Source organism: Oryzias latipes (assembly GCF_053564925.1).
Source record: "Oryzias latipes strain Hd-rR chromosome 1 unlocalized genomic scaffold, Olatipes_Hd-rR_3.1 chr1_Y".
In the NCBI taxonomy this organism is placed as follows: Eukaryota; Metazoa; Chordata; class Actinopteri; order Beloniformes; family Adrianichthyidae; genus Oryzias; species Oryzias latipes.
In genome coordinates, this window is record NW_027616335.1 from 10,729,553 (window position 1) to 10,749,646 (window position 20,094).

General features: G+C 39.2%; 1 protein-coding gene across 32 annotated transcripts in view; it reads right to left on the reverse strand.

Annotated features, from left to right (window-relative positions):
• ank2a (ankyrin 2a, neuronal) overlaps nt 1-20,094 on the reverse strand; it is a 72,098-nt gene that overhangs the window by 9,265 nt on the left and 42,739 nt on the right. For 28 of the 32 annotated variants that reach the window (XR_013654440.1, XM_078943800.1, XM_078943788.1 and 25 more), the window contains 10 exons: nt 19,952-20,077; nt 19,741-19,863; nt 19,606-19,638; nt 19,479-19,500; nt 8,229-18,224; nt 7,504-7,581; nt 7,168-7,299; nt 6,631-6,771; nt 6,346-6,556; nt 6,088-6,166 (listed from right to left, as the gene is read on the reverse strand). Coding sequence is in view for 31 of the 32 variants with exons in the window: in XM_078943800.1 (XP_078799926.1) it covers nt 6,088-6,166; nt 6,346-6,556; nt 6,631-6,771; nt 7,168-7,299; nt 7,504-7,581; nt 8,229-18,224; nt 19,479-19,500; nt 19,606-19,638; nt 19,741-19,863; nt 19,952-20,077 (10,941 nt within the window). In the remaining variant the exon portion in view is untranslated. The remainder of the gene's footprint in view (nt 1-6,087; nt 6,167-6,345; nt 6,557-6,630; nt 6,772-7,167; nt 7,300-7,503; nt 7,582-8,228; nt 18,225-19,478; nt 19,501-19,605; nt 19,639-19,740; nt 19,864-19,951; nt 20,078-20,094) is intronic. The other 4 variants (XM_078943804.1, XM_078943803.1, XM_078943802.1 and 1 more) reach the window with 1 other exon arrangement.

Here is a 20,094-nt window from a genome sequence, read left to right on the forward strand (position 1 = left end):
TTCATTTGACAATGATAACGAAAGGGACAATGGCCTATTCTCCAAATACAGTAAATAGTAATTACAGTGAAGGTCAAGAATTGGGGCCACTGACACGTCTGTAGTCAAAGTGTGTTTTTCTACTGATGCTGCAGATTCGGGGGAGGATGCCCTAAAGTCCTCCAGCCACTCTTGCAAATGTGAAAAGTCTAAACTAGAAGCCACCGACTCTGGGGACAACGCTCTACTGCTAAATATTTGATCAAGTTCAAGATTTGATAAGACTGACTGAGGGGACTCTGGTCTGATCTGATCAAAGAGACTTTCCAAACACAAATCTGTGCCTTCCCAGTCAGATAAAGTCGATTGTGGTGTGAATGACCTTTGTTCTGACTTTTCCCTAGTGTAGTCAACATGAGTACATGTGAACTCAGGAACAGGAGAGTCTGGAGAGAGAGGTCTACATTCATTTTGGGAATCAGGAGATTCTGTTCTGATATCAGTCAACCAATTCTCCAAGTAGCACCAACTATGCTGGGTTTGAGATGGTTCAAAAGGTTCTGAGTCTTCTTTGAGCTCCAATGATCTTGAGCTAAGAACAGACTCTGCACCCTTTTTACCAGCTGCCCTCTTTACAACTTCTGCATATGTCAGAGGTCTGCTGGTCAATGTTTGAGAAGATGTAGTGGGTAAGGTTATTTCAAGGTGTTTGGAATCTAGATCGGATGAATGTGAATTTGGTGAGTCTGCTCTGTTCTCATCAAACAGATTATGTAAGGAAAAGTCAAGATCAGCTTCATTTGACAATGATAACGAAGGGGACCATGGCCTATTCTCCAAATACTGTAAATAGTAATTACAGTGAAGGTCAAGAATTGGGGCAACTGACACGTCTGTAGTCAAAGTGTGTTTTTCTACTGATGCTGCAGATTCGGGGGAGGATGCCCTAAAGTTCTCCAGCCACTCTTGCAAATGTGAAAAGTCTAAACTAGAAGCCACCGACTCTGGGGACAACGCCCTACTGCTAAATATTTGATCAAGTTCAAGATTTGATAAGACTGACTGAGGGGACTCTGGTCTGATCTGATCAAAGAGACTTTCCAAACACAAATCTGTGCCTTCCCAGTCAGATAAAGTCGATTGTGGTGTGAATGACTTTTGTTCTGACTTTTCCCTAGTGTAGTCAACATGAGTACATGTGAACTCAGGAACAGGAGAGTCTGGAGAGAGAGGTCTACATTCATTTTGGGAATCAGGAGATTCTGTTCTGATATCAGTCAACCAATTCTCCAAGTAGCACCAACTATGCTGGGTTTGAGATGGTTCAAAAGGTTCTGAGTCTTCTTTGAGCTCCAATGATCTTGAGCTAAGAACAGACTCTGCACCCTTTTTACCAGCTGCCCTCTTTACAACTTCTGCATATGTCAGAGGTCTGCTGGTCAATGTTTGAGAAGATGTACTGGGTAAGGTTATTTCAAGGTGTTTGGAATCTAGATCGGATGAATGTGAATTTGGTGAGTCTGCTCTGTTCTCATCAAACAGATTATGTAAGGAAAAGTCAAGATCAGCTTCATTTGACAATGATAACGAAGGGGACCATGGCCTATTCTCCAAATACTGTAAATAGTAATTACAGTGAAGGTCAAGAATTGGGGCAACTGACACGTCTGTAGTCAAAGTGTGTTTTTCTACTGATGCTGCAGATTCGGGGGGGGATGCCCTAAAGTTCTCCAGCCACTCTTGCAAATGTGAAAAGTCTAAACTAGAAGCCACCGACTCTGGGGACAATGCTCTACTGCTAAATATTTGATCAAGTTCAAGATTTGATAAGACTGACTGAGGGGACTCTGGTCTGATCTGATCAAAGAGACTTTCCAAACACAAATCTGTGCCTTCCCAGTCAGATAAAGTCGATTGTGGTGTGAATGACCTTTGTTCTGACTTTTCCCTAGTGTAGTCAACATGAGTACATGTGAACTCAGGAACAGGAGAGTCTGGAGAGAGAGGTCTACATTCATTTTGGGAATCAGGAGATTCTGTTCTGATATCAGTCAACCAATTCTCCAAGTAGCACCAACTATGCTGGGTTTGAGATGGTTCAAAAGGTTCTGAGTCTTCTTTGAGCTCATATGATCTTGAGCTAAGAACAGACTCTGCACCCTTTTTACCAGCTGCCCTCTTTACAACTTCTGCATATGTCAGAGGTCTGCTGGTCAATGTTTGAGAAGATGTACTGGGTAAGGTTATTTCAAGGTGTTTGGAATCTAGATCGGATGAATGTGAATTTGGTGAGTCTGCTCTGTTCTCATCAAACAGATTATGTAAGGAAAAGTCAAGATCAGCTTCATTTGACAATGATAACGAAGGGGACAATGTCTTATTCTCTGAATACTGTAAATAGTAATTACAGTGAAGGTCAAGACTTGGGGCAACTGACACATCTGTAGTCAAAGTGTGTTTTTCTACTGATGCTGCAGATTCGGGGGAGGATGCCCTAAAGTCCTCCAGCCACTCTTGCAAATGTGAAAAGTCTAAACTAGAAGCCACCGACTCTGGGGACAACCCTCTACTGCTAAATATTTGATCAAGTTCAAGATTTGATAAGACTGACTGAGGGGACTCTGGTCTGATCTGATCAAAGAGACTTTCCAAACACAAATCTGTGCCTTCCCAGTCAGATAAAGTCGATTGTGGTGTGAATGACCTTTGTTCTGACTTTTCCCTAGTGTAGTCAACATGAGTACATGTGAACCTAGGAACAGGAGAGTCTGGAGAGAGAGGTCTACATTCATTTTGGGAATCAGGAGATTCTGTTCTGATATCAGTCAACCAATTCTCCAAGTAGCACCAACTATGCTGGGTTTGAGATGGTTCAAAAGGTTCTGAGTCTTCTTTGAGCTCCAATGATCTTGAGCTAAGAACAGACTCTGCACCCTTTTTACCAGCTGCCCTCTTTACAACTTCTGCATATGTCAGAGGTCTGCTGGTCAATGTTTGAGAAGATGTACTGGGTAAGGTTATTTCAAGGTGTTTGGAATCTAGATCGGATGAATGTGAATTTGGTGAGTCTGCTCTGTTCTCATCAAACAGATTATGTAAGGAAAAGTCAAGATCAGCTTCATTTGACGATGATAACGAAGGGGACAATGTCCTATTCTCTGAATACTGTAAATAGTAATTACAGTGAAGGTCAAGAATTGGGGCAACTGACACGTCTGTAGTCAAAGTGTGTTTTTCTACTGATGCTGCAGATTCGGGGGAGGATGCCCTAAAGTCCTCCAGCCACTCTTGCAAATGTGAAAAGTCTAAACTAGAAGCCACCGACTCTGGGGACAACGCTCTACTGCTAAATATTTGATCAAGTTCAAGATTTGATAAGACTGACTGAGGGGACTCTGGTCTGATCTGATCAAAGAGACTTTCCAAACACAAATCTGTGCCTTCCCAGTCAGATAAAGTCGATTGTGGTGTGAATGACTTTTGTTCTGACTTTTCCCTAGTGTAGTCAACATGAGTACATGTGAACTCAGGAACAGGAGAGTCTGGAGAGAGAGGTCTACATTCACTTTGGGAATCAGGAGATTCTGGTCTTATGTCAGTCAACCAACTCTCCAAGTATGACACTTTGCACTGGGTTTGTGATTCGGAAAATGCTGAATGCGTGAAAGAGATGTAATGTTTTTTTTCTGTTTCCAGATCTTCATTCCCCTCTAAAGGTGGGAGGTATTGAATCGATTTGTCTTTCTTCTCATTAACAAAGCCTTTTACAACTTGTGCGTATGTTAGTGGTCTGTTGACAGACAGAAGTAAAGATGAATGCACTGTTTTTTCCGAGCATTGTGTGTCATCATTTGAAGAGTTTGAATGTTGATTGGCTTCACTCTGTTGTATTGTGGTCTTTCCAACTTCAGATTGGGTGTAGGTGGTCACGGTGCTGCTTTTGTCAATTGGTACTATATTGTTGTCTGACTTTGAATCAATTTCATATGGAAATTCTAATGAATACTTTCTTCGCTCAACTAGGGTAAAAACCATTGTTTCTTTTGGTAGATCATGTGCAGTGGGGTGCGTTTCTGTTGTTTTCTGCTGAGACTTCATACCTGAATATAAGTTTCTCTTGACTGATTCATTTATCGTTTCAACTGATGTTTCTTTGTCTCTCAAGTCACTTTTTTCTGTGATTTCTAAATCAGCCCCTGGCACCTCTGAAAAGGTAACCTTTGAAGAACACGGTTCCAACTTTGAATACCAGTATCTAAGATAAGATGTAGTGGGCTCCAAGTCTGGTTTAAAATGAAATTCCCCTTTCTTCTCATTACCACTGGATGACTCATCACTGTAGACATTTGTTTTTGTAGAATCATCAGTAAGCAGTCTATTTGTATTTACATGATGTTTCAATGATTCTGATGTATTTGTATTTTTTGCACATGAAAAGCTATTAATGGATGATCGAGTGTTTATGCAACTTTCCATGCAAACATGATCTTGACACTTACTGTATGAATCAGAAAAATCTGGTAAAAGATTTTCATTTGGTATGACATATTGCTCAAATTGGGATATACCGTAATCAGAATCTTTAAGCTCTTTCTTTGAAGTGTTATATGGAAGCATAACTTCATTTAAAAGAAAGGAATCACAGATTGGTGGTGGATAGGCTGAATCTTCCCCAGAGTACTGCAAAAAATAGTTACAATATTGGCGCCTGAGTTGGGCCCGTGAAGATTCTGAGTATAAGAGTTCGAGAAATGAAAAACTGCACTGGGAACTTTGAGATTCTGGGGAGAATGGTCTACATTCCCTCTCTAAACCACCAATAGACCCCACTAGGTCAGGCGAAGTTGTTGTTCTATCAGAAGTAACACCTTCAGAAAGTATTTCATCATTTTTAAACTCTAATGAAAGCGGTGACAAGTCTCTCCGCTCCCTTTTTATATTTGTGTCAGGTACAGCTGCATTCAGATATTTTTGACTAAAAAGGTTTTTAGTTTCACAGATATGTAGTTCATTATTTTGTGGAAATTTGGTTGAGCTCCATTGATCAGACATTGTAGTATCATTGTCTTCCATGGTCTGAGGGGAATCGGTTGTAGTGGCTCGACAATCACCAGCTAACATGACTGATTCAGGAGACAATTGTCTAGACATTTTACTATTTAGTGGCCATTCATTTGCAGTAAAAAAGCGCTTTTCACAAACAGGCAAAGATGAGCCCCATAGTTCTTCTGATGTGAAGGAGACAGGGGGCAAGGGGTTATACTCTGGCAGAGTAGAAATTGATTTGATACACTCAATGCCTGAATTATGACCACATCTGTATTTTGCATAAGCTGAGTCACAATCCATACAAAAAGGGCTGCTGTATGCATGCCTGTTCGGCAGAATGGTCTTTGTTGGTTCCAACTGCTTAGGATTTATTAAGCTGTATTGTGCTGGCACATTCATGGGTATTGTTTGTTGTGTGTCATCATCATCATCATCAATGAAGGGTATCCTTTCCCTATTTCCATCATTTTTCAGTTGAGCTTTTGGCTTTTCTTCTTTTCCCATCTTGACAGCTTTTAATCCCATTTCCACACCAGAAGCATGTGGGATGTTGTGATCCTTCAGTTCTTTGTGGAATTGAGCTTCGACTTCATCAGCGCTCCTCTGAGAGAGCCTGCTATTTTGAACATGTGTGTCACCTTCAGTCAAAAGCATATCAGGTTCACGGTCCTGTGGTTTTAAGCACGATGGGCTAAGTTTAGATATCTTTTTTACAATTCTACGGGCTGCTGCTCCTCTCCTCAGATGAGGTGTGCAGCTGAACCTGTCCGAAAGCTCACTGAAGTCAATTTCCACTTTTTCTGACTCCGACAGGCTATCGCTAAAGTCTCTGATGGATATGGATGAGTCATGTGACTGGCTTTGGTCATCCCGACAAACATCTAATTTCCAAGGCATTGTTTGACTGCAGCCACTTTTGTGTGGAGGACCACCTTGGGGACACTTGATGAAATGACCTTCAACATTGCTGCAATCTTGCTGGAGGTTTACTTGGGGCTCAGAAATCTGTCTTGCTTTGCTTCTCATGGATGCTTCTTTTATAATTGGCCGCGTACTCACTTGCTCATCTGAGGTGTTGTAACTTGCATGTTCTTTTGATGCATCATCTTCAGGATTCCACAGATTAGGGCTCAATTCACTGCAGAAAAAACAACAACACAGAGTCAAAAGATAGAAATCTTACTTTTTGGTTTGCTATGGTAGAGCTGAAAAACAAATTTAGCAGCAAATATGTGCTGCACACAAAACCAGATCTTCTCAAACAAGTGTGAAAAAATGTATTCATTTGATGTTTGCAACAAAGTCAAAAGGATTTACTGTGTGATTTCAACATCCTCTAGTAGGTCTCCATGCATGCTCTCTGAGTGGATGTGTCCTGTTGGCTCTGCCCATGAAGGAATATCCAGCAAGGAAGCAACTGATAGATCCTCCTCAGAAACAGCTGGTGGTGGTCTACCATCAGATTCAATTCTTCTGACAATTCTTGGGCTGTCTGTATCCTGTTGCACTGAAGACAAAGCGACTGACACTGAAAAAAAATAAAAAAAACAGAATGTGATACAAGTTCAACAAAGACTGGTGTTTACAAAGCAGAGTTATTACCTTCACTGTGATCTAGGGTCTTCTCTATCTCTGCATAGGTTCTAGATGTTTGTTCTTGAACAGACTTATTCATCTGGGTTTCAATGAGATGGACAATGTCCATGCGGTTGATCTTGGTCAGCCTCCTAATCAGACACTCCTCTGCAAAAATTAAACAGGTTTAAATTTGAAATAACAAATCATTATAGTATACAATAAAACATTGTATGTTGTGTGGGTCGTTCATGGGTATTATACATTGTAAATTGGATTAGCATGAATGGGGTTTATGTTAAAACTGCCATATTACTATATACCTGGAGAAAATACTTTATAATAAATAATATTTCCCTTAAGACACAATGACAAAGAACTGTTACGCCAAAGAGAGTACAAAGAACATCACCTACTTGAAGGAAACAATAAGGCAATCACTAAAAAGGCAGTTTTGTAGCATTAAATGTCTTTTAAATCCAGTTGACGTATTTATACTAACACAGAAGCTCTGCATTGACACAAAACACAAAGATAAATCTGTCAAAATAATAAACAAAGTACCTGTGGCATGCTTGCCTTCCCGTTCAACCCAACGCTGCAGTAATGCATGACTCTGTTCTTGAAGAGAACTTGGATTTTGTGTTCTCACAAGTTGAATATCATCTTCACTGAATTCCAGCTCTTTTGCCAATTCTGTATGATATATTTCAAAGCAAAGTATTAAATTTGTTATTATCCACAGCATTAACATATATGTTTAAATGTTTCTATAGTTGTCCTAATTAAGGAAACAATTCAAGTGAAAAAAACTGGAGTTACTACTTCTGCTTAAAATACATTACATATCTAATATTTAACTTCATTTAACCTAAAATAATTTGGTTACTGAGATCTTACCAGTCCAACTGAAGCCAAGAAGGTCTGCAATGATTGTTAGAGTCTCCTCCTTCCTGTCAGCATTATCCTGCCAATAAACTAAAAAATCCCATCATAGATGGAATGTCAATTTTTGCATTGTGTCCCTATATCATTGTCTATGTATACACCAGTTTGTATAAAAAGATAAACATGTAAAATATACAGAAGTCCATTTAAAATTGCAATTTTCCGGATAATCTCTGGAATGGGCATTTATGATAATGGCCATGAATGAAAACTAAAAAGTTGAATTGAAAGGTGTTTATTAATCTGTGGACACATAATCAATGTCTATCATAAGTGCAATACAATTTTCAATTAGTATAGGGGTTAATATTGTCAGTTTTCGTCCTTTCAATGTGTTTGTTATTAAGAAGACTCTTATTAGTTCTGATAATGCCTACAGTTCAGTAGTACGGACCACATTTTTCTGTAGCTCTTAGCACTCAATCTTGAGATTACACAAACTTTGATGAAGAAATAATTTACCACAAAGCAAAATACCAATACCCATAATAACACAAATGAGAGACACACATGTATGGACACACACACAAAATGACTAGAATTCACTGGAACAGAACAAATTGCCACAATCAACCAAATTAGATGTAATGGACGAATTGTAATCAGGAAGAGATTAGCTGCTTTGCTGCTAGAGATTAAAAAAATAAAATTAAACCCCACAAAAGATCAGGCCATACCTGGAGTATGTTCTGGAGTTTGATCATCAACGATTCTTTGCATCTGAGTTTCCACTGTGTCATCCCATGTAGCCCTGGACTCAAAAACATCCTCTGCCCCACAAGATGGATGTTTAACTGGTAACTGATTGCTATCAGAATCTGAACCGTGAGAAGCTTGAGTGTCATATGTAAAGACAACAGAGTCTGAACTTTTGTGACTACTGCTACTCCTGTTATCAGTTTCAAAAGAAGACCTAACAGACTTATCTGTAGTATCCAGGTGTGGGAGGGCTTTTTGAAGGGGAGAGCAAGCTTCAAGATTCTCTTGCATCAGGGGAGTGACTTTGGAGGGGGAAAATTCGGACATACCAGTAGACTGACTACAATCAGAGTAACTCGGACCTTTTCTATAAAATTGTTTTTTAATATCACCACCCTCAGATCTAGTTTTACGATCAGACTTCAATTTTCTTTCTGCTTTCCTATTAACTGCCTCAAGCACGGATACCTGCAAGTCTTTCACCTTCATTGACTCACTAATTGAAGAACCTGGTATGATTGGCTGCGGAGAATCTTGATCATTACCTAAAGTGTCAAAGTGTGCAGCTGAAAAGGTCATCTCTATGACTGAGCACTGGTCTTCTTCATCATCCAAGTCATCATCATCAGAGGAGGAAGACTCTAAGAAAGGCTTTTCAGCATCTAACTGGGTAGCTGCCGTTGTGTCTGACTGAAGGTCAGCTACAGTGGTGTCTAGGTAGCCTAGCCCTAGGCCTTCCATATCTCCAGCTTCAATATGGGTAGTTGTGAGGCTCCTAGCAGCACTGGGAGAAACAAGTTGAAAATCAGTCAAGATAGATTTAGCACCTGGTTTAGAATCAGTTCTCTGAGAAGACTTTGTAAAATCTTCAACAAACTCTTCTGGTACATTTTCTTCCATTTGATGTTCTCCAAAGTGAAAAAATCCAAATCCTTCACCTCTGTCGTCAAAGGTCCTTCTTGTCATGTCAATGGCTCCACCTCTAGTCATTTCAAACAGCTTTCCTTCTTGAAACTGAAATGGATTAGGGCTTCTCTCACTATTTGTAGCCTGATCAGGATATTTTTCTGGTGTTTTTTGGCCAGGATCCTTTTGTTCTTTAACTTCTTCCACTTCTGTGGTACAAACTGTAGTTTGAGATTCACTTACAAAACCTGAACCTTGGGTCATCATTGGAGATTCATTTGCCACAAAGCCAGACAAATGTTTTTCAGTAACAGTATAAATCATTGGCGTTGTTTTGTCTTTTAGTATTTCTGACCCCTTTTTTACAAGCAGGGTTGGTGCATCCTCCTTGTCCCCATCAGTTTTTTCTTTGAATGGTGTAGTTGAATATAGTAGAATGTCAGCTGACTGAGTAGTTCTCTGTTGTAACTGATCCACTGTCTCTGCCTTAAAGCACAAATTGTCCATTTTTTCATGTTGTGGGTGAGTTTCAGATGTTTCAGAACTTGATTGTTGAATAGCTTGAGAGGATGAATAGGCAATAGAGTCTGATCTTAAATCTCTGTCATCGTCTTTGTAAGCATCACCGTAAGAAGCAGAAATGGAATCTTCATGTATCTCTGTCTTTACTTTAGACTCCTGTTCCATCTCCTCAAACATTTTGATTTTTACGGCCATTTTAAACATCTTCTCTTCTGGAGTGAATTGTTTGCTGGTGATTTCATCCTCGCCATCATCTGCACTGAGTGACTTTTGCCTGGATTCAAGACTCTCAATAGAGCACATATTGCCATAACTTGTTCCATCTGTAGAGTCAGTTAAAGGGATCCTTGGAGAGTTTTCTTTTTCATCTTCACATGTATCTGTATAAACATAGGTTTCGTAAGGAAAACATGCTTTGAGCTGTGAAGCATAGTCCTCGTAAACAGCTGTCTTAAAGGGTTCATGACTTTGTGCATCCTTTGTCAGAGTAGGACTACTTTCAAGCGAATCTTGACATGGAGAATCTTTGGTAGGACTTGGTTCTATTGAATCAGGGGATTTCTTTGATGATTGATCTTCCAGAACAGGACTTGACTCTAATGAATCTTGATTAAATAGATCTTTGTCTGGCTCATCAAACGGCATACAGGTAAGGTTCTCCAATCCAGCAGGTCGTTGCAGAGCAACATAACTACTTGGTTCTTGTGTTTTGTGAACTGAATGGAAACCATCGACATTGACATCAACTTCATCATCATATAATGTTGCATTTGACTTGCTGTTGTTTACTGTCTCTTCAGTAGAGTGAGTATAAAGTGCTGCTTTTCTAAATGATGTGTCTACTTCCCATGTCTCACATGATTCTATGTTGCACCCATCATCTTCATCAACATATGTCTGTCTTTCAATTTCTTTAAACATTGTTTTATTGAGGTCTCCACTATCAGATCTGTATGGTTTGGAGGATACCATGTCTTGTTCTATTTTACAGTCCTCAGGCTGTGTTGTTTCTTTGAAGGTCTCATGAACAAGGTCCTCAAAGGGATGACTTGCTTTTGTCTCAGGTTTATCAGGCTTACTGAGAAGTGATACCAAATTTGACATATTCTTTTCAATTGGGGAGCATTCGTCTTGGGCTTGTGTCTTTGCAGAAACTTGCTGTAATACATTGTCTGCAACTAGTTCCTCAACTTCAACTACATCAGTATCTGGGTCTTCATTTAACTCCTTTTCCATCTGGGTTTCTATATTATCACATTTAAGAAATGTTTCTTGACATTCATTGTGGATCAAACTCTCATCTGCACATCTTTCCAAATTCAAAGGCTTTTCTTTAAGATTAACATCCAAATCAGTGCTCAATAGGGACAATATGCCTGTCATATCTTTCTCTGACTGTTGATGGTGCAATGTTCCTTCAATCACAATCTGATCAAATGGAATGTCAGATATTGAGCTTTGAGATAGCTCATCAACTGCAACTTCATCAGGCTCCAAAGTTTCACATGTCACTTCCGCTACTTTATCTTCAACATTATCAACGGCCAATATGGTTTTTGTGCAAATTTCTTCGCCTACATTGCTCTCCGTTATGTTTTTTTTTATTATTGGTCTTTCTTTAAGATATCTGTCCAAGTCACCAGTCAGATGTGATTGCATATTTTCAGTTGTTATTTGTTCACACTGAACGTGTTTCTCAGTAACTTGTTGGAATAGAGTCTCAAATGCTGATCTTTGAGCTTCTCCTTCAATTACAGTTTTATTTGTCTGCAGACATTCACTGGAATCCTGCCCTTTTTTGTCATCTAAAGAAACCGTTACCAGTTTTGTTTCCTTGTATATCTCCTGTTTTACATCCTCCTCTGAAACTGTTTGTCTGACAACTGGTCTTTCTTTAAGGTATTCATCTAAGTCACTACTCATGTGGGAAAACATACCAGACATGTTCTTCTCACCTTTTATCTGTTCACTCTGATCATGTCTCTCAATGACAACTTCTAGGAATGGAGTCTCTGATACAGATCTTTGAGCAACTTGTGCGACACCAACTTCATCAGTTTCTGCATAGTCACTAGCATCTCCCCCTTCTTTGTCATCTAAATTATTTGTTGTCAATTTTGTTTCCTTGTAGCTCTCGTGGATTAAATCCTGCTCTGACAGTGTTTGTCTGACAACTGGTCTTTCTTTGAAGTATTCATCTAAGTCACTACTCAGATGGGACAACACTCCAGACATGTTCTTCTCACCTTTTATGTGTTCACTCTGATCATGTCTCTCAATGACATTTTCTTGGAAAAGAGTCTCTGATACAGACCTTTGAGCAACCTGTGCAACACCAACTTCATCAGTTTCTGGGTAAACACTGGCATCTCCGCCTTCTTTGTCTTCTAAATTATTTGTTGTCAATTTTGTTTCCTTGTAGCTCTCGTGGATTAAATCCTGCTCTGACAGTTTTTGTCTGACAACTGGTCTTTCTTTGAGGTATTCATCTAAGTCACTGCTCAGATGAGACAACACTCCAGACATGTTCTTCTCACCTTTTATGTGTTCACTCTGTTCCTGTCTCTTAATGACATTTTCTTGGAATAGAGTCTCTGATACAGCCCTTTGAGCAACCTGTACAACACAAACTTCATCAGTTTCTGCATAGTCACTAGCATGTCCCCCTTCTTTGTGATCTAAATCATTTGTTGTCAACTTTGTTTCCTTGTAGCTCTCATGGATTAAATCCTGCTCTGACAGTGTTTGTCTGACAACTGGTCTTTCTTTGAGGTATTCATCTAAGTCACTACTCAGATGGGACAACACCCCAGACATGTTCTTTTCACCTTTTATGTGTTCACTCTGATCATGTCTCTCAATGACATTTTCTTGGAAAAGAGTCTCTGATACAGACCTTTGAGCAACCTGTGCGACACCAACTTCATCAGTTTCTGCATAGTCACTAGCATCTCCCCCTTCTTTGTCATCTAAATCATTTGTTGTTAATTTTGTTTCCTTGTAGCTCTTGTGGATTAAATCCTGCTCTGACAGTGTTTGTCTGACAACTGGTCTTTCTTTGAGGTATTCATCTAAGTCACTGCTCAGATGGGACAACACCCCAGACATGTTATTCTCACCTTTTATGTGTTCACTCTGATCATGTCTCTCAATGATATTTTCTTGGAATAGAGTCTCTGATACAGACCTTTGAACAACCTGTGCAACACCAACTTCATCAGTTTCTGGGTAAACACTGGCATCTCCGCCTTCTTTGTCTTCTAAATCATTTGTTGTCAATTTTGTTTCCTTGTAGCTCTCGTGGATTAAATCCTGCTCTGACAGTGTTTGTCTGACAACTGGTCTTTCTTTGAGGTATTCATCTAAGTCACTACTCAGATGGGACAACACTCCAGACATGTTCTTTTCACCTTTTATATGTTCACTCTGATCATGTCTCTCAATGACATTTTCTTGGAAAAGAGTCTCTGATACAGACCTTTGAGCAACCTGTGCGACACCAACTTCACCAGTTTCTGCATAGTCACTGGCATCTCCCCCTTCTTTGTCATCTAAATCATTTGTTGTCAATTTTGTTTCCTTGTAGCTCTCATGGATTAAATCCTGCTCTGACAGTGTTTGTCTGACAACTGGTCTTTCTTTGAGGTATTCATCTAAGTCACTGCTCAGATGGGAAAACACCCCAGACATGTTCTTTTCACCTTTTATGTGTTCACTCTGATCATGTCTCTCAATGATATTTTCTTGGAATAGAGTCTCTGATACAGACCTTTGAACAACCTGTGCAACACAAACTTCATCAGTTTCTGCATAGCCACTAGCATCTCCCACTTCTTTGTCTTCTAAATCATTTGTTGTCAACTTTGTTTCCTTGTAGCTCTCGTGGATTAAATCCTGCTCTGACAGTGTTTGTCTGAGAACTGGTCTTTCTTTGAGGTATTCATCTAAGTCACTACTCAGATGGGACAACACTCCAGACATGTTCTTCTCACCTTTTATATGTTCACTCTGATCATGTCTCTCAATGACATTTTCTTGGAAAAGAGTCTCTGATACAGACCTTTGAGCAACCTGTGCGACACCAACTTCACCAGTTTCTGCATAGTCACTGGCATCTCCCCCTTCTTTGTCATCTAAATCATTTGTTGTCAATTGTGTTTCCTTGTAGCTCTCATGGATTAAATCCTGCTCTGACAGTTTTTGTCTGACAACTGGTCTTTCTTTGAGGTATTCATCTAAGTCACTGCTCAGATGGGACAACACTCCAGACATGTTCTTCTCACCTTTTATGTGTTCACTCTGTTCCTGTCTCTTATTGATATTTTCTTGGAATAGAGTCTCTGATACAGACCTTTGAGCAACCTGTACAACACAAATTTCATCAGTTTCTGCATAGTCACTAGCATGTCCCCCTTCTTTGTCATCTAAATCATTTGTTGTCAATTTTGTTTCCTTGTAGCTCTCATGGATTAAATCCTGCTCTGACAGTGTTTGTCTGACAACTGGTCTTTCTTTGAGGTATTCATCTAAGTCACTACTCAGATGGGACAACACCCCAGACATGTTCTTTTCACCTTTTATGTGTTCACTCTGATCATGTCTCTCAATGACATTTTCTTGGAAAAGAGTCTCTGATACAGACCTTTGAGCAACCTGTGCGACACCAACTTCATTAGTTTCTGCATAGTCACTGGCATCTCCCCCTTCTTTGTCATCTAAATCATTTGTTGTCAATTTTGTTTCCTTGTAGCTCTCGTGGATTAAATCCTGCTCTGACAGTGTTTGTCTGACAACTGGTCTTTCTTGGGACAACACAGCAGACATGGTTTTCTCAGTTGTTGATGGTTTGTAGTAAACCTCTCGCTCAACAAGTACTTGTTGGAACAGGGTGTCAGACACAGTGCTTTGAGCTTTTTCTTTGATACTAACTTCAACCTTTTCTAAGAGTTCATTGACTACTTTGTCCTCTGAATGATCAGTTAGTGATAATATACCAGAAATGTTTTTCCTATTTGTGGAACTCTGATGATATGCATCTCCCTCCAGGCAAACTTGTTTAAATGTAGTCTCAGATTGTGGCTCGGTTGGTGGTTTCTCAAACTGACTCTTTGAGCTCTGCCAGTTTTCATGAACTTCCTTAAGTACATTGTCTTGTAAATGTTTGCTTGGGAGTTTGACTTCAATGTGTCTCTCATCAACAAGATCATCCTCTAGTTGGCATTGTCTTGTCATTGTATTTTCACTGAAACATTCATCAAGGTCACTTTTGAGAAGTGATAACATGCCTGACATAGTTTTCTCATTTGTAGACAGTTCTGTAATTTTCTCAATATCTTCTTCAAATGGAGGCTCAAATGGGACAGTTGGGCCCATTTTAACAGCAATTGTTTGAGTCTGTTCTTGCACCTCTGGGCTTTTCTTGTTCTCATCAAAAGCACTTGAAGATGTGCAGACTTTGGTGTGAATCATTTGATCAAAGCTCCCAAGGATATCACCCTGTTTTGGAAGTGTTTTTTCCAACGCTGCTCCATGCATTTTTGTTTTTTCCTCTTTAGGAGAAATCTTTGTGGCAATTTCCTCATCAGTCTCCTGTGTTGTGATGGTTTCTTGAAAATTATCACGGTAAATATTCTTCTGTGATTGTTGGCTTTTAATAGGACTAACTTGTAGGCACTGACCCAACTCTTCGTTCAATAAGGAACCTTTAATGTCCTTTCCTGCTGTAGATTTCTGGCCAAACATTTTGGTACCTTTACAGATCTCGAGAAGTGACTGCTCCTTGATTGCCATTTCTGTCCTCTGTTCTCTGCTTTTATGTTCAGCTGCTTTGTCTTTTTCACTTGCTTGGAATGTGTTTTCTTTGTCTGCAGGAACACAATAATCTTCTTTTGTAGCTTCGTGGTAAGAAAACATTTCATTGGGCATTTGATATATTGGCTTGAGTTCTTCTGAACTTTCCTTCTCCTCTGAGCTATAACGGGAGGTCTTTTGAACAATTGTCTCTGAGGATTTAGCCAACCATTCTTGCTTGTAACTCCCTGAACTTGTGTTATCCTTAAAACAAGAACTGTATAATAACTCTGGATTTGTGTCGGAATCATCAATTGGGGTTTCTTCCCCAAGTGTCCCCAACTGATAGTTGATATCTGTTGCTGTAGATCTGCGCTTAAACAGCTGATACTCAGGACTTTCTTCCAGTTCAGCCCTAATGAAAGAACTGAAATCCTCAGAATTTTTTCGATCAGGGCTGATCTGATAGTCATCAGATAGACTCCTAGCAATGTTCATGAGTGGTTCCTCTAGCTGCATTCTGCTCAGGCTGCTCTGCGGCATATCTGGCTTGTCTCTCTCTGGACTAATCCTTCTATCATCAAACTGCATCTTGTCAGCAACTTTAATTGTCACGCCAAACGTAGGAATAACTGATCCTTGTTGTGATTCAAAAGTGATTTCTTTCTGTAATGTCACAGTCTGGGCTTCTAAATTCATATTTTTGTTACCACTCAGTTGTGTTTGGAAAGGCATGCTGGTATTCTGTTCAGTTTTCTGGACCTCTCCAGAGCCTTCAAATGATTCTGATTTAGTTTTTAGCAAATGAAGCTCAGTCTCGATTGTTGTGATCAATCTCTCAGAATTTTGCATCGTCTGTGCAAAAGAAGGCTCTGACACTGACGGAGACTGATCTGTGTTTAACATTTGTGATTGATTAATCAAGTCTGTGTGGTCAGATTTTCTATCACCAATCTCTTGATGCATGATTGAGGCCTTCTCAGTTTGTGTTGACATTTGTTCCTCCCTTCTAAGACTTTGTTTAGTTTGCTGTCCCTCTTGCTCATTTTGAAATGCTTTCAATAAGTTTTTCACAGAGACAGAACTCTCTTCAGGTTCATCTCTTTGTGGGGTGACAGGTACAGGGTCACATGGTAGAGTTTCAGCAAAATGTACTGTCTTTTCAAGAGAGTTATCATCTGAAATGAACACCGAGATGTCAGATCCATATCTGACAAAACTTTCTGGAGGAGCTTCTGACTCTCGAAAATCACACAGGATGGAATCAGATGTTGAACTGAAAGTTGTTGGTCGCTGAGCTTCAACATGTGACTTTGGCTCTTGCAAAGTTTCCTCTAGTAATGGGGTTTCTTTACTTTGAGTTGCTGTAATATGAGTGGCCAAAGCATCGAGTTTTAAAGGCTGTGGTGTGATTTCCATAGTCTCACGCTCAGCTTGGAACATTTTCATCAGCTCCTTCACTGACAGACTCTCTTTCTCTGGTAACACACAATTGTCGGCTACCTCTGTCTGTGGACCATAACCCCCATCAACATACTCAGTTGTTTCAGCAAATGTCACTTTCTTTCCATTAGGAGCCTTTTCTTCCATACTAGGTTTGACTAAGCTCTCCATCTCTTCTGTTATGTCTGCATTGTTTGGCTTATTCTGGTCATTTTGTTCATGGAAAATTGTATGCTCATTAGTCTGGAGTTGAGATATTGGATCATATGCAAGACTCTGCTCCACTTCTTCCAATTGTTTAGAATGTGTTGGTTCAGACGTGGACATTTTGTCATAATGAAAATGTTCTGCTTTGTGTTCAAAAAGTCCAGACTTACATTTTGATGGGTCTTGTCCTGTCTGAAATGCCTTCATCAGTTCCTTCACTGACATAATCTCCTCTAACCTTTCGGTTTGGGATTTGGGGGACTTGGGAATACTAGGAAGTTCTGGCATGACTTCTGCTGGTGTCTTTGTGATGTTGCTATGCATTACTTCATACCCCTCACCTTGAGTATGCTTTTGTATCTTTTCCTCCTCAACTTTGTTTTGCAAAGCTTTAACTTTGTCCTTTATTGATCCTATGGGGGCCTCAACAACAACAGGAGAAGCCGGAGGTTCCATGGATGAGGTGGAGGAAAGACCACTCTTCTTGATGATCGCATCGTCATCTAATGACTCTTCAGAACTCATTCTTTCCAGCTCTCCCTCAGAGCTGCTACATCTAGAAAACTCTCGAAGTTTCTTTCTAATAGGTTTTTTTATATTTGGAGGATGTCTTTTGCCATCTTGCTTTACAGATACATGTTCACCTCTCTCTTTTGTTAGATCTTCTTGAGAATCATATGTCCCACCGAGTCTTTGTTCATGATGATCTTCAGTCTCCTTGTTGAGGTTTGAGACCATTGCAGTCATGCCATCCATACCAGTGTCAGTTTGACTCAATTTCTTTGTTTCTTCAAAAGCTTTTGCCTCAAAAACTGAATACACATCTTTCTTAGCCCTATCTTGTTGTTCCACTGACCTACTTTCAATCTGCCCATCTTTTTTAATTCCTCCAACCTTTTCCTGCCTCTCTTTGAACAATTCCACAACAATCGGAGATGACCCCTCCTCTAACCCTGTTTCTTCAACTCTCTCCTCATATGCAGTAAAAACTGCTGTTGTTCTAATGTCTGACATGTCTGACAGGAGGTCCGGACTTGCAAGGGTTGCAGGATCAAGAGGTTGGTTAGTTCGCAGGGAGAATGTCTCAGTTGACTCAGATTCATCATCTTCAATGGGAAAAAGTTTCAGAACCAAAAAGGGTAAAGAACATGTGGGACAAATGAAGTGGGAAAGAGAGACATCAAAAAAGTGTCATGAACGCAATTTCATCAAAATTCCATATTCAATTCACAGAGAAAGAAGATGGTTTAAAGGGCAGAGAGCAAGTCTTCAAAAGAAGGCCAAAAGGAAAATGACAAAGTAGTCCAGAAAAGTTTGAAGGGGAGCATAGCAATAGCAACATGAGCAAAGACGAGAGAAGTGAAAAACGGTTGCAAGAAAGCAGAAAAGAAGACCAGAACAGAACTTCTTACCACAGTTGTTTCAATAGAAAACAAAAAATATACAAAAGCGGACTAAATGGAACACATAACTTTGATGTATGAAGGACAAGGAAAGGTAACAGACAAATCCTCTCAAGATTGCTGCTGAGAATGTTGTGTCTGCTCTTAAATGACTGTTTTAGAAAATGATCCAACTTCACAAAATGGGGGATTTTTAAAAAGGTGTTAGAGGCAAGCAGTAAAATGATTCTATACAAAAATGTTATTTAAGGGTTATTAGTATGTGGTAAAATTTCACAGTTTTTTGTACCTGTTGAAGTATGTTTACGTTAAAATGAAGTTTGAAATATGAATAGAAAAGTAAAAAAATGTTTGAAACAATTATAAAGTTTTAACAGAGAAAATCTGCCACCAACAAAACACTAAATATTTTGATTTTATATTGCAAATGGTTTTAGGTGAACAAAAAGCTAAAAATAAAATATGCAGACTATTGATAGAAGTAAACAATCCAACTTATTGAGAAGATAATATAAAGAACTTGTGTACCTAAAGCTAACTCCTAAATAAATAAATAAAATGGTAGAAAACTATGAATAAAAATTGTATAAATGTCAATGATAAAACTCAAACTAAGATTAAAAAAATGGGCCAAAAAACAATTTGTCAATGAGATTACCAAAAACACTGCTGGAATGGACTTCATTACAGAAATAAATAGAAAACAATTATATTTTGACAAAAATTTGGACATGCAAAAACAAACAAATCTAATAACTACAAAAAGTTCAATGACGTGGGAGGAAAAAGTAAGTGGAACTCATAGTGAGGGGACCACAGCAATAGTTAAGCTGCCAAGTAAAATCTGCACAGTGTTGGCAAAGCAATGACACAAAGGGGTATCCTCTCCCAAAAAGTCTGTTCAATTCATGTATTTAGAAAGTCTGAAGATAAATGTGCAGAAAAATAACTACTTACATTTCTTTTCACTCTTTTCACTCTATAAAAATAAGAAAACAAAAAATGTAATGTTAGAATTGATTTGCCTAATATTTTATCCAAAAAAAAAAAAAAAAAAAAGATTTAAAATTTAAAACCTATGTACCTCATCATCTCCATCTTGATCCGAATCCGATTCCTAGAGAGAGAAAAAATTGTTTAAATCAGTGCAACAAGAAATATCAAAGATTATTGGTTTATTTCTTACTTATAACACTAGTTCAGATATACTTAGACGGACCTTTGAGTATGCTGGGAGTGTGATGTTAAGGTTGCAGATGGCATTGAGGTTGAGGCTTCTGTAAGTGCGTGGTTCCTTGGTGAAAGACAAGCGACCGCATGGGTCCTGTGCCGTGTCTCTAATCTGTTTGATATATAAACAACTCTGTTTTTGCATGGAAGATTCCAGTTGAAAAGTGCAGAAAATATGTGAACTGACTACGCATTCATACTTTCACAAAGAGAGCCAGTCTGTTCTCCTTAAAGGCATAGAAACTAAACACGTGGTGCTGTCCACTCTTGGTAAGAGGAACCAGGTTTCCAAAGCAGTCTGCATATATAGGTTTCCCTTCCAACACCTATAAAAAGACATGAC